Source organism: Crassostrea angulata, chromosome 9, assembly GCF_025612915.1.
Source record: "Crassostrea angulata isolate pt1a10 chromosome 9, ASM2561291v2, whole genome shotgun sequence".
In the NCBI taxonomy this organism is placed as follows: Eukaryota; Metazoa; Mollusca; class Bivalvia; order Ostreida; family Ostreidae; genus Magallana; species Magallana angulata.
In genome coordinates, this window is record NC_069119.1 from 23451895 (window position 1) to 23466167 (window position 14273).

The 14273-nt window shown below is 33.5% G+C and overlaps 2 protein-coding genes across 5 annotated transcripts in view; one reads left to right on the plus strand and one right to left on the minus strand.

Annotated features, from left to right (window-relative positions):
* The window catches only part of LOC128163378 (uncharacterized), a 46938-nt gene extending 37991 nt beyond the window's left edge, over nt 1-8947 (minus strand). Inside the window, exons 1-6 of one of the 2 annotated variants that reach the window (XM_052826957.1) lie at nt 8839-8947; nt 6674-6791; nt 6269-6395; nt 2981-3159; nt 2212-2360; nt 1757-1875 (exon numbers count right to left, since the gene is read on the minus strand). In XM_052826957.1, coding sequence (XP_052682917.1) covers nt 1757-1875; nt 2212-2360; nt 2981-3159; nt 6269-6395; nt 6674-6747 — 648 coding nt within the window. In that variant the 5' untranslated portion in view covers nt 6748-6791; nt 8839-8947. The remainder of the gene's footprint in view (nt 1-1756; nt 1876-2211; nt 2361-2980; nt 3160-6268; nt 6396-6673; nt 6792-8838) is intronic. The other variant, XM_052826958.1, reaches the window with a different exon arrangement.
* Nucleotides 8940-14273, plus strand: part of LOC128163379 (plexin domain-containing protein 2-like) — a 43508-nt gene continuing 38174 nt past the window's right edge. For all 3 annotated transcript variants that reach the window (XM_052826960.1, XM_052826959.1, XM_052826961.1), the window contains exon 1: nt 8940-9082. In XM_052826960.1, coding sequence (XP_052682920.1) covers nt 8995-9082 — 88 coding nt within the window. In that variant the 5' untranslated portion in view covers nt 8940-8994. The remainder of the gene's footprint in view (nt 9083-14273) is intronic.

A 14273-nucleotide genomic window follows, 5' to 3' on the forward strand; every position in this document is an offset into this window, starting at 1 on the left:
GACTATACACACGACAGATTGTGATGAGTAACCTAACAGGTGCCCGTGGAAAGGTGTGAATACCGGCATCTCGTGTACACCTATTTAAGCGTCCAAATATACAGAGTTAGTTGTAAAGTACAATAACTGCTAAAAACCAAAGAAAGACAATAACACCTGTTGTGTATAGAACCAAAGATCAGCTTCTGTACACGTGTTTCGCACGAGTGATTTTTGTTCATGTGAAATCACGACGCCATTACCAGCTATGCGGGAAATAAAGTTGAAAGTTATTTTATGGAATGCGTGTACTTTTTTTCCATTCAATGCTTGCATTTAATGCATTAAGATTTTGTACATGTATTTATTTACAATTCATCATACATGTGTGAGTGATTTTTTTGTTTATTTATTGGTACATAAATAGCTCAAGAACAAATCACTCGAGTCACCGGTAATATGTGGTTGTCATTTACATTTTCTGGGTCTGCGTAACTTAAGTCGACATTTTTTTTAATTTAAAAAGGATATCAAATTATATTTAGATATATTTCAACCTTGTTTAGCCATAGTGTATATACATATTTCTAAACAAACGCTACTTTTCTAACGTTTCGGGTAACGAGATCTCTCTCTCTCTCTCTCTCCCGAGAATCACTTAAAGCTATGTAAAATCCAGTATGTACCCAATGTTTCAAACATTTCATAAAAATAATCAAAATAGTATAACCACGGATTGTGTGAACGTTAATAGTTTACAATGTTTAAGAAATCAGCGATGCAAGTTTTGTCGAAAAACAAAGAAATGGTTACGGTCTAAGAAAGGAAATATGTTTGTGACTGTTTTAATAAGAATAACAGTTTTAAATCTTAGTATGTGTGATCTAATCCCGTATAAAAAATCTAGCAAAATATTGAACTTATCTGGTCAGCGATAATCTCCGTCCGTATTCATGGAAAGACATTAGGTCAATAAGCCATATATGGAAGTTGCACGCTTATTGCACGGTACGGTACGCTTTTTTGTCCGTCTGGAGGCGGGTCTTGCATAAATTATCTTGCACGCTTTTTGCACCGTACGGTTCGCTTTGTGAACGATACGGTTCGCTTTGTGAACGGTACGGTTCGTTTTGTGAACGGTACGGTACGCTTTGTGAACGGTACGGTTCGTTTCTTGCACGGAACGGTACGGTTCGTTTTAGAGGTGTAGTAGCACGTTTCAGGGTCTGTACTAATGAAAATCGTATGAGACGGTATGACTTAAGTTGAGAGCAACATTGAGCATAAGATGCATCTAATAGTGGTATTACTGTAAATTAGGTGTAAACCCTTGCATTAAATATGCTCCATATTCGCATGCAACCTTTGCTCGCAGATATCTAATGTCATGAACAAGTTATCTATTTCTCTACATCAAGGGAAATGGATAAAAAGCCTTTTAGCTACTGGAAACTAGTTGTTTTCAAATGGTCATAGGCCAACTAGAGATGATGTGCAAGAAATCTAGAATACAGCCAATATTATTTACTGGTAAACAAAATAGAGTTATCTGACAACGAAATTTACTTATTGACTCTGATAATGCTAGAAGATTTCCGTGGGAGATCGAATGCTCCTGGTGAATAGTTTTGATGACTATTCACCATGAGCAAATAGCACAGAAATTATAGCACAGATATTTTTTTTATGGTAAATGTTGTCCACTGGCAGATGAAGTATCAAATTTATATGACATGATTTAACACAGAAAAAATACACAGAGCTTTAATATAAGCACCTGTCTGATGACGGCTCCACTGGTGGTCTGTCGTTTGGGGGCGGCCACTCTGACTGGGGTCATCCCCTCACTGTTAATGATGCTGCGTAAGGCCTGGGGGTCAGGCTCAAAGCTCACTTCTATCAATAAAATAAACAACGCCAATAAAAATTACATGTACATAGGAAACATTTACCCTCACATAAATATTTCCGAACTTATCATTTCTCTTACATCATATCAAATGTATCAGGATGATTCAATCCTGGTTTATAAAAAAAACTATTCATAGCCGACTTAGTTATTTTAAAGCAGAGCAAATGCATGCAAGGGTTTCAAAACTATTTCAGGAGTGATTCAACAATTCACAGGGCATAGGGATAAAATTACCACGTTTGTGATATAACGTGAAAACTAATTCTAAAACATTACATCACATTTTTATTTATATACAATCTTCTCAAACCACCACACACCGTCGCTCTCTTTCAGTGCCTTGAGCGGGACCTCTGCTCGTGCACTTCGACTCCGACGCCTGTTGGCCTTGGACGTCTGATCTGGGTCGTGCGGAAGGTCTCCTAGGACACGCCTCCGCCCAACATTGGTACAACTTTGACTCCTCTTCCTACAATTTTAGAGAAATTAATGTGGATAAAAAAAAAAGTTCATTTTGCCATTTCTTAAGGTTTGATTGCTTACCATCCATATAAAAATATTTGCATGGTAGAAAAAGGTTGATGTGACTTGTCAGTATATTAAACATGTTTTCCTTACAATTTCATAAACAAGTATGGCATAACTGAGCTCAAAATTTTCAATGAATTGCCTGCAGATGCATGCTATGTATATCAAAATTAGACTTCCCATAGAGTGAAAACTCGGATAAACACCTTGGACCAAAGTAATGTAGCAACATGAATCTTCATATTTCTTATGTATTTAAATAACGGGTATTAAAGATATGTTTTCAACATAACTGCAAGGAGAAACAGCAAATTTACACGTCTGCTTTTGAAAATCTGGTATTAATTTCCATTAATTTCCGTTTAACTTGTTCTATTGTGCAATTTCTATTCAAAGCATTCCAATATATGTAACATTTGAGTAAAACTTCATTGATAACAGAACACTGATGGATCACAGCACTGTGGAAATTAACAAATAGTTATATATTTTTCAGTATTTCAAGAAATGTGGAAAGATGAATGCAGAGATAACTGTTCTTTTGAAACATGCAACACCTACACATCTCTTCCTGTTGCTGTTGTTGCTCGTCTGGATGCAACCTCACGCTGCGGAAGTCCACGGAGGATTGCATCCAAGGACTTGTGGTTCGCCTCAAAATCGTCGACGGAGAACAGCTGTTTCTTTGCATGCTTTGATGTATCAGGCTTCTTGCTCTTACTGAGGTTAAACTCAGTTGGCTACAAAGAAGCAAAGAAGTTTAAAAGCTGACAAATAAGAAAAGCTTGAACAACCAGTGTACAATGTATGTATAACTACACCGCTATTGTTTTGCACAGGGGTTATGAATAAAGAATTTTTGTTATTTACAATGCTTAATGCTAATGCAGAATGGTTGAGAGTATTTTTATAAAATGCACCTGCCTGTCTTTCTTTCCACACCCCCTCCCCCCCCCCCCAAATTACCATTTATAAATCAGGGTTTTTTTGTGTAATGGTAGTAAAGCATTAGTTAACCCAGGGATATGATTGGCATAAGGAAAAACATAGGTAATCACAGATTACAAAGCTCACCGAGACGAGGCATCAACTTTATGAGGCATCACCTTTAAAACCACCTTTATCATATGATATGAAAATCATAGTTAATGATCTTGGATATTCATGGATACTGTTTTGACACAATATCGTATATCATATGTAAAAAAATTGTATGATAATCCTATGTTCATTTCATACATTATTATAAGATACAATGTTTATCAATACAATAATATAAAATATGATATTGCATCCAATGATACTTACAATATATATCATTTAATACAATATAATACTGTAATAAATATTGATGCAATATGATTTTGTAACATATAATATGACATTGTATCGTGTTATACATTATTGTATTTAATCACATAATACAATATCATGATATCTAATATAAATACAATATAGCATTATTTGATACTATATCATATCACATAATACATCACAATATTGTAACATATGATATTATATTGTATAATATAGTATAATTTTGTATTGTATGATATTGTATCATATTTGATACACAATATTGTATCATATGATACAATATAATTTGATAAAACATTGTTTCATATCATATGATACAATATCATCTGATACAGTACGATATTATATAATACAATATCATTTTACACAATATCATATCATATGATACAATATCATATTATACAATATCATATTATATGATATCTTATAATATCATATAATACAATTTCATGTATTATATAACAATATATTATATAAACCAATATCATATTATACAATATTGTATCATACGATATGCTATAATTATAATATACAATATCGTATCATATGATACAATATCATATATTGCAATATAATATGAAACAATATCATTCGATAAAATAATATATTATACAATATCATATTCTACAATATTGTATAATAATATACAATACTATACATAACAATATCATAATACAATATCATATAATAATGTACAAAAAAATTGATACAATATCATATCATATCATATAACTTTTTACAATATAATGTATGATATTACATTGTATCATATAAAACAATAGTGTATCATATCATAGAATACTATATCATAGGAATCATGTTAAATCATTTAACAACAAACACATCTATCAAGCAGGTTTGAGTGAGGTAGGAGAATTTTTAGCATCCTTGATAATGGAGATCAGGCTCTGCATCTGAAGCTACCTCTGCAATTCATTTATATTATAGTTAAATCAATTATGCAAGCTATTATCTATAAAACATGTAACCTGTTCCAAAAAACTAAACCTCATCCAGCATCCGAAACCTATGGCTCAGATTCAGCATTCAAGCCTGTCAGATGCATCAGTATCATGAGATGCATCATCCCTGCAAGTTTGGTGATGTAAGGACCAGTAATAACTAAGATATAATCATCAGAGGGCACCTGCTCTAAAAACTTTAACCAGCTCTTAAAACCTTAACCTCATCCAGCATCCGAAACCTATGGCTCAGATTCAGCATTCATGCCTGTCAGGTGCATCAGTATCGTAAGACGCACCATCCTTGCAAGTTTGGTGAAGTTAGGACCAGAAATAACTAAGATATATTTTTTAGCATCCTTGATAATGGAGATCAGGCTCTGCATCTGAAGCTACCTCTGCCATTCATTTATATTATAGTTAGATCATATATGCAAGTTTGAAATAGTGCTATTACCTACATATATTAAACATGTGACCTGTTCCAAAAAAACTAAACCTCATCCAGCATCCGAAACCTATGGCTCAGATTCAGCATTCAAGCCTGCCAGGTGCATCAGTATCATAAGACACACCATCCATGTAAGTTTGGTAAAGTTAGGACCAGTAATAACTAAGATATGATCATCAGAGGGCACCTGCTCTAAAAACTTTAACCAGCTCTTAAAACCTTAACCTCATCCAGCATCCGAAACCTATGGCTCAGATTCAGCATTCAAGCCTGTCAGGTGCATCAGTATCATAAGACGCACCATCTATGCAAGTTTGGTGAAGTTGGGACCAGTAGTAACTTAGAAATGGCTATCAAAGGGCACCTGCAACAAAAACTTTAACCTGCTCGAAAAACCTAACTTCATCTAGCATCCGAAACTTTCGGCTCAGATTCAGCATTCAAGCCTGTCAGGTGCAAAAGTATCATAAGACACACCATCCATGCAAGTTTGGTGAAGTAAGGACCAGTAGTAAGTAAGATATAATCATCAGAGGGCACCTGCTCCAAAAACTTTAACCAGCTCTAAAAACCTTAACCTCATCCAGCATCCGAAACCTATGGCTCAGATTCAGCATTCAAGCCTGTCAGGTGCATCAGTATCATAAGACACACCATCTATGCAAGTTTGGTGAAGTTTGGACCAGTAGTAACTTAGAAATGGCTATCAAAGGGCACCTGCAACAAAAACTTTAACCTGCTCCAAACACCTTAACCTCCTCCAGCATCTGAAATTCATGGCCCAGATTCAGCATCCAAGTCTCTCAAGTCCATTAGTAGGTCCAGATGCATCATTCATGCAAGTTTGGTGAAGATAGGACAAGTAATAAGTTAGATACAGGACTTGCAACAAAAACTTTAACCAGGTCCGGACGCCGACGCCGAGGGTATAGCATAAGCTCCCCCCGACTTCGTCTCGGTGAGCTAAAAAGGGAGATCAGTCAGTTGAGGGTCTGCACTACTCAAAAATAATTATTTTGACTTTAAAATCAGCTTAAATCATCATTTCCACCAATAAAATCACATCCCTGTTAACTCTTTTAAAAACTCATTATGTCTGTGGGAAAGAAATAAAGTTACCATTGTCTGTGGCTTCTTCTGACAAACTTTGCCCTCCTCCAGCTTCTTCTGCCATCTTTCATGGAGTTTCCCAAAGTCGGGCACTGCCTTAGTCTTCTTCTCCCCATGCACATACTGGGGGATTTTACTGCACACAACAGTAAGAGATAAACAACGCCATAAAATATCATTCACAAAATGTTTCTCAGCCAATCAAATGCAACTATGAATGTTCTATCTTCATGATCTTAAAACTTTAAGATATTGCTGAGCTTATATATATATGGCTCTGATTGGCTCAGCCTCAGACTTACAGCAGTTGATTGTTTAAACCTGAGACATTGAAAGGTCCCTGTCATGTCCGTATTCAAAACTAGTGAGGTGGGCGGATTACCTTTGATTTCTATTGTGAGGTGGGCAAATTACCTTTGCATTCGGCCAGTGGTCTTAGTGCTCTGTCTGGCTGATACTGAGTCTGTTCTGACAGATGTTCTCTTCATGGTAACAAATCTTCAAACACACAGGTTTAAAATGGAAAACCTGTCTGAGAAAATATTACATTTAAGGAAAGTAATCAATTGAATTCATGTCTTTTATATATTTATGGCACAGAATCAAATCCCAAATTCTTCATAATGATGTACATGCATTTTTGAAATCACACCATATGTGACAACCATGACCACTTTGTATGGCAGTTTAATACTCCCATTTGGTGGTAATACTGTACAATGTACCCCAACCTACTAAATCGAAGTCAAACTTTCTTGACTTTGTTCATCATTTCTGAGGTAAATGGCACCTGGCATCATGTCAACTGTAGTCTGTCCCAAGAAATTTATGCTGCGCATTTAGACGATTTTTGATAAAAATACACATACCTGTGAAAGAAGTGCAATTAAAATCGATGAAAGGGAAAATTTCCAAGATAACTTCATTCACACATTATCATTTTTCCCTTGTAAAAGTTCACAGGAATGAAAACAGATTTCCTACGGAGATTCATAGTGAAGAATGTTGACATCTTTTCTCCATTCGAAAGTCACTTGGAATACCTCGCACAATTTTTCAACGTTATTATCCGGACTTAATTATGGCTGATGCAATGCAAAATCCCCGTAGCCTTTCTATTCTTAGCCTTGTATTGAAACCTGACAAGCTAGAGGGGGTGTTTCAAAAGGGAAATCTTGGGATTTTTTCATACTATGGAATGAACATCGTCTGAATCAAGAGGTATTTAAAAATATCAAATAATTTATGAAAATATACGGCAAAAATATCATGGGACAGACTATAACGGTTTGACACTTATTTGGTAGGAGACAGGCATGGGGACGATTGCTCATAAATGTAATCGATTAATAATCGATTACATAGGGGAATTTTGTGTAATCGATTACACTCATTTTTGTCCAGTAATTGATTGTAATCGATTACTTTATAACATGTAATCGATTAATAATCGATTACTTTAAAAAAAAATACCTTAAAATAAGCATTGTACCACTTCAGAGCATATCATATAAACTTATAGTTAATTTGGTTTTAGAGTTAAATATGTATTTTTATTATCATCATGAATGATATGAAAATTTGAGACCTCATATTTCAATCTTTTTAAGATAACATTTCATAATTTCTACTGCTTATTCAAATCATAAGCAATTATATAGAGAGCTCAGTCATTTAAATTATGTAAACAAATTTTTTTTCTTGGAAGTAAACGACTTTTTATAAAATCTTGACCTTGCACCATTAACATCATAATTATTCTGTTATATAATATATACTCAATGACATTTGAACCAATTGTTATATTTTAAATGAAAATGGAAAATCATAAAAAATGAATATAAACAATTTTACTTTTTATAAATATTTTATAAATTGTATTTTAAACAACACTGGAAGAGCATTTTTTCATACAATATGTGCATCACAATATGCTTATGTAAAGAGTAATCGAAAGTAATCGAAAAAGTTATTATAATTACACTGAAATTTTTGGCTGTAATCGATTAAATTACGATAACAAGTAATCGAAAATCTCTTCGATTACCGTCGATTACTTGAAAAAAGAGTAATCATTACAATCGATTATGATTACTCGATTACGACTACCCCATGCCTGGTAGGAGAAGGATACCATACAAAGACACTGGAAGTTATTGTAAATATATCATATGTGCATGTATAATACATGCACATATAACAGGCCTACATGTATATTTACAATTTTTCCAGTGCCCAAGACACCATATAGGTGATTGATTACCAAATGTAGACAAAAAGGTGGGTGGAGATAATTCATAGCTGTTACACTTACCCAACACTATAGAAATCACAAGGTCACTAACACAAGACACTGAAATAATTCTTGGTGTAAAATTTTGTTCTCGTGCATTAAAATGCACAAGTTGCCCCATCATACACACGTTTACATGTCACAGAACTTTAAGCCAAAATTTTGATTTTTTTAAAAGGATGTTAAGATCATTAGAACTGGGAAATAGTTAAATAAGTTTAAATGTTCTCATTAAACATTGTCTTATATCAAAAAACAATACATTCATAAGTTTAAAAATATTTACATTTTTCAGCATCTAACATCGTACTTGAATTTCCCATACGCTCGCCTTGTTGATTCCGTTTGACCAATAGGATCTCTTGTCTCATTCGTCTAAATTTGGTAGATCTCGAGGGAAATCTCCAGCACAACGAGATTTCGTTAAAACATCACAAACAACATGGCGACTATACTAAGTGTTCTACTGAAATTTGTAGTATTAGTCGCATTTTTTATATGTTCATGTGTGAAATTAACTTATTCTGAAGGTAAGTACTTTTTATCCTACCAATTTTTGAACGTTTTTAGATATTTAAAAGCAAAGTTTTTCTTAATCGGCAAATTCCGCATTTCACCTGGTGATTCTCACCTGAAATTTATGTAATGATTAGGTATGCATGGTTATTGATGCGGAAATTGATGCTGTTCTGTCATTATGTTGACCACTCGGAAAGAAAGAGAAATTTATTAATAGCATTTACTTTTATCCCTGTATGTAGAGATTTTTACATGAATTTAAACTGTGTACACGGCGTATGATAAAAAAAACTTCACTTGAATTTTCTCGATTGAGAAAAACTGAAATTTGAAACTTGGTTGGTGATTTGTTTTCTTTTAAAGATAATAACAATGTGTTGAATTTCGAATAATCGTCAATTCATTGCATGATTCATAATAGTTTAGGGTATATAATTTTTATCCACAATGCGTCTTCTTTATACCTTTAAAAAAATTCAATGTTTTATAAGATCAGCTGATCTGGTTATTGTGCTTGGTATGCCAAACAGGTATTTTCTACGTTTTACATAAAGTCATCAGTAAAATCACTTCACTTTAAGGCTTAAGCTGAAGCACATCTAGTTCACATAAAAAAATAAAAAGTTTCCATAAATATGATTACATGTGAAAATATGTAAAATGGTCTCCCTAATAAATTGACCATTCACCAAATAGACTATTTACTTATTTACTAAAAATTCTATTTATCTATAGTAACATAAGAGGTTATTTATCAAAAATACATCTGACATTACGTTATTGCCGTTATACGGATAGCTAAAATCAATATTATTTTGTATGTTTGGCAGACTCTGTTTCAGCTTTACTAACAGGATAATATATTTATCAAGTCCCAAGAGACGAAGAGTGAAATGAAAACAAACTGCACAAAGTAATAGATTTTTTTCTATGAAATTAAGGATATGGAGTTCATGCAGTAAGTTAGCCAGCCACCCCCCCCCCCCCCCAAATGCTTTAGCCTAGCCCCCCTCCCCCTTCAAATGCTATAACAGTTTTTGATTTTGTAAATTATCTTTGAAGAGATAGGAGAATTATCTCAGAAAAATTCCCATCTTTAAAAAAAATTGTCTTCCTGATATACAATTTCTAAAGAATTGCAAAATCATTTTTGGTGATCCTTGCTCTTAAATTAGATTTTAAAGAGACGGGTAATACCCTATATGTAAAATGCAAACACCAATTCCAAAGAAGGAACCATTTGAAATCCATTTACTGTATTTGTTTTTTTTTTTTATAGACCAATGACCATTGAGGTTAACATTAAAAACTTGGCAAAGCATACTAAAATGATTTCGAAATCCAATATGAACCTGATATTTAAACTCCTATTTAATATTCATCCACTTTCTTGTTTGGTGACAATTTTTTACTCAGTGAGTCATTTTATATACACAGTGATAGTTTTCAATTAACTATTCAATTAATGCAACTCGAATCTTGTGGGGCGTTAAATTTTCCATGTACATGTAGTGTATGAATGTGTTGAATTTTATAAGTACAAGTTTATTAATAAGTACAAATTTGGTACACACTACCATGATTACGTAAAATGGTTTAACATTGACTTATGCATGCATGCTTAAATTGATGGTGATATATATGTAAACTCCAGTCATGAGTTGTTATTAAGGATATCCTGTCCTCTCAGATGACAGAATGAGTTAATACTGACATAAGCAGTATAACTTTTCCCTGATGAATTATAAGGAAACTTAATTGAGTCAACATTGACTCTTGCAAATATGATGGACCTCTATGTCGTAGTTAGGTGACCTCAGTTAGTGTTTTCTCACCCGGCCTCTCCCCTGTTTTTGAGGACTCAATGTCCTTCTAACATTCAGTTGAGGTTTTCCTTTCAGTGTGCTGTAACAATTCATGTAGTAAAACTATGAAATCAGTGGACCCCAAAATTCCTGGAATATCCATGCATTTGATATGTACCATGTTGGGGTCCTTTTTACACAAACTTGACAAAAAACAGTGGTGAGGACCTAATCAACTCACTTTGACACATCACTGAAACTTTCCTAAATCTAGTGTTGTAGCTAAAAATGGAAATTTTTTCAAATTTGTAAGCCACATGAAGATTTGAAGTACAGGAGAAACTGTAATTTCAAATTCCATTTGAATTTGAAAATGGTTTTTAATTACCGTTTAAATTAAAATAATTGGTATATTGACATTTTAATGGTGGTTAATGTAGCATTGATGTAGAGCCAAGAAGAAATTCTAAGAATTTATCCACCCACATATTTCAAGTAACACTGCTTATTGATAGCATTTGGTCTGATAATTTGATAGCCTGTCATAATTTGAGACAACATTATGTGTGTTTTTAATAATGTATGACCAGGATGTGAGATAAGAGCGATAATGGCATTGATTTTCATAATGACCAGATAATCCATTTGATTCCATGCTATTAGAATCTGTTTGCTGTACAATTTGTTTTGGTTTCACACAGAGCCTGTTTACTTTATACACATCTGGTATATGTACATGATTTATCACCTTATGACCAGGCTGTGAAGTTATGTAATTATATTAAATATGAACCTATAAAGACCAGTTATAGATGTAGATCCTGAGCTTGAACCATTCTCCTGTACAATGTTCACTCCATGTACTATCATCTCTTGTAAACATGTAGACATGTTTGACCTTGTCTTTACTCTTAGTCCTTAATATGACAAGTCAGGCATATTATTTAAAAGAATAAAAAATTGTTCCTCTCTCTCTTGAAATCAGGCAGATGTTGATTCATAGGACTCAACAGTGCATTACAGACACCATTTAATTTACATTATAAAATCTATTTTAAATTCAAATGTTGGCCATGCTTTTTTATATCATTATGTTCAGAAGTGTTATTTTTTGTCATTTTTTGTGTGTGTGCATATTACCTAAGCTAGTTTTATAGATTGCTGCATTTGGACTCTTATCAGGATCCAGATCTTGATCGTTCTTTATGAAAAACTGATAAAAGCAAGGCATGTGTCCAGAAGGAAATTATAGAGAGCGAGAAACAGAAAAGTGGCTAGAGGTCATAAGCAAACAAATTTCATTTGTGGTCGAACATTCTTTCAGAAAATCAGGTAATATTTGGTAGTCATTTAGTGTCAGCAGACTTTAGAGCAGTGACCTTATACGCAAATTATAGAAACATTGAATATTTAACGGAAAGATTTTTGGATGCGACATTGCATGCAAATTAGATTTGTAAACAAAATTAAAAAAAAAATTTGATGTTCCAAAAGGAGATGAACCTTGTTTGTTTGGATGTTATTATTTTAATTAATAACCATACCAGCCTGGAGGGAGTGAGTTGAAGCATTTAGTGAAATTTGTTTAGGTGTCCATCGGTTCAGGTGACAGACATGTGCCATCTATCAAATTACGGCCTGTTTGATGTCGCATTGCTTGGCTGCATATTTGTTGATGAATAAGACCTTTTTGTGTAGCCCTTCTCTTTTTCTTTTTTTTTCTTTTTAAATTTTAATTCCTTCCATATTCTGTAAACCTACATTGAGCTGTCTAAGATTTCCTATTAGGCAACACCAATATAATTTCCTGTTTGTCGGACCCCGCGCTCATATTTAAATGAAGGTATAGAAATGATAAAATAAATATTAATAATTTCTTGCATCAAAGAAATTCTGCTTTGTTTTCTGTTCTATTTCCACTCTATTTTTCACATCTATAGTTTTAATTTATAAATCAGAGACAGGTAAAATATAACCGTCTGCTCAAATTTATTTATGTACCGCCTTAAATTTTTCGCCACAAAAATAATTTTATTACCGTATTTTTCGGGGCATATGTCGATGTGGGGCATAGGCCGAATTGCTCATTTTTAGACAAAATTCAAGGAAAATCTTAAGACTAGCCGAATTGGGGGATAAGCCGATTTTCAATCGATGATTACTATAGTGAAAGTATGACCGCTGATTAAGGAAGTCATCGTATTAAGTATATATACTTTTAGAATATCGATGTAGAAAGAAAAAAGAGTAATTAAAGTTATTAAATTTGCTTAACATATATATTTTAAGCAATTTTTAAAAATACATCTGTGTTTTGTGGCTGTTTGGTATCTTCCGTATTCGTCGGTGTATCATTACGTATCGTAATTTTACATAGATTAATGTAAATTTAATTGCAACACCAACCTCCGTGGTTCTGTCTGGTAGAACTAAGTATAATATTTTACCAAACCTTTTTTATTTTATTAATACCTTATTGCTAAATTTCATTTAATCAAGTTATACTTTGAAAGCTAGTTGTATACATGTATACGGGGTATGGCGTCCATTAGCTCAACACGTGGTTTCATATTCAAATAGAGTTATCCCCCGTAATCGCTATGAATGAGAAAACGAAATACCAAACATAAAATAATAATTTAATTTGTGTTCTTTCTATTAATTAATTAAATAGTGACTTGCCGTTATGCAGAGAAGTTGTAATGTTAAAAACACAGTAAATGCAATGAAGTGTAACGGTGTACACTACGTGCCCCCAGGCTGTGTTTTAGTCACGGGATTCACACCTTTGTATATACACACGACACCAGAATACCGTTATTTCATCCAACACAAAATTAATTGTAAAAACACAAAGCATTTAATTTATTCTACACCCAAGACCAGTAATTCCTACGAACGCAGACATGAAGAATTCACAAAAATTCCGTCATATTACATTCAACCTGGTTTCGTTTTCTTTTTTACTACGCAATAATAGTTTCCAGGGTTCATACACGAACGTGGGAAAAAAATTCTTTTGATTGGGGTTGTAAAGACATACCTCGTACAGTACTGTACATTTTATTACACAACGTCATTGCAAAATTTATCAACGGGACAACTATCGAAAATTCAAACGGATGAAAAAAAAAACAAACCTCATAATAAACTGGTACAACAGTACAATTAAAACAGTGGATTTTATGTTTTACTGTTTATAATTTTTTCAACTTTGAGTCTACGATTAGCCGATCCCGGGGGATAGGCCGGGGCTCGCTCATCGAAGATAAAAAATACCGGCTTATGCCCCGAAAAATACGGTATTTAATCCCTTGCCTGCTCATACACCTTTTCACTGAATGTCCGACAAACAAGAAATTATATTGGTGTGGCCTTGTAAATTTTTTCCCTCTAC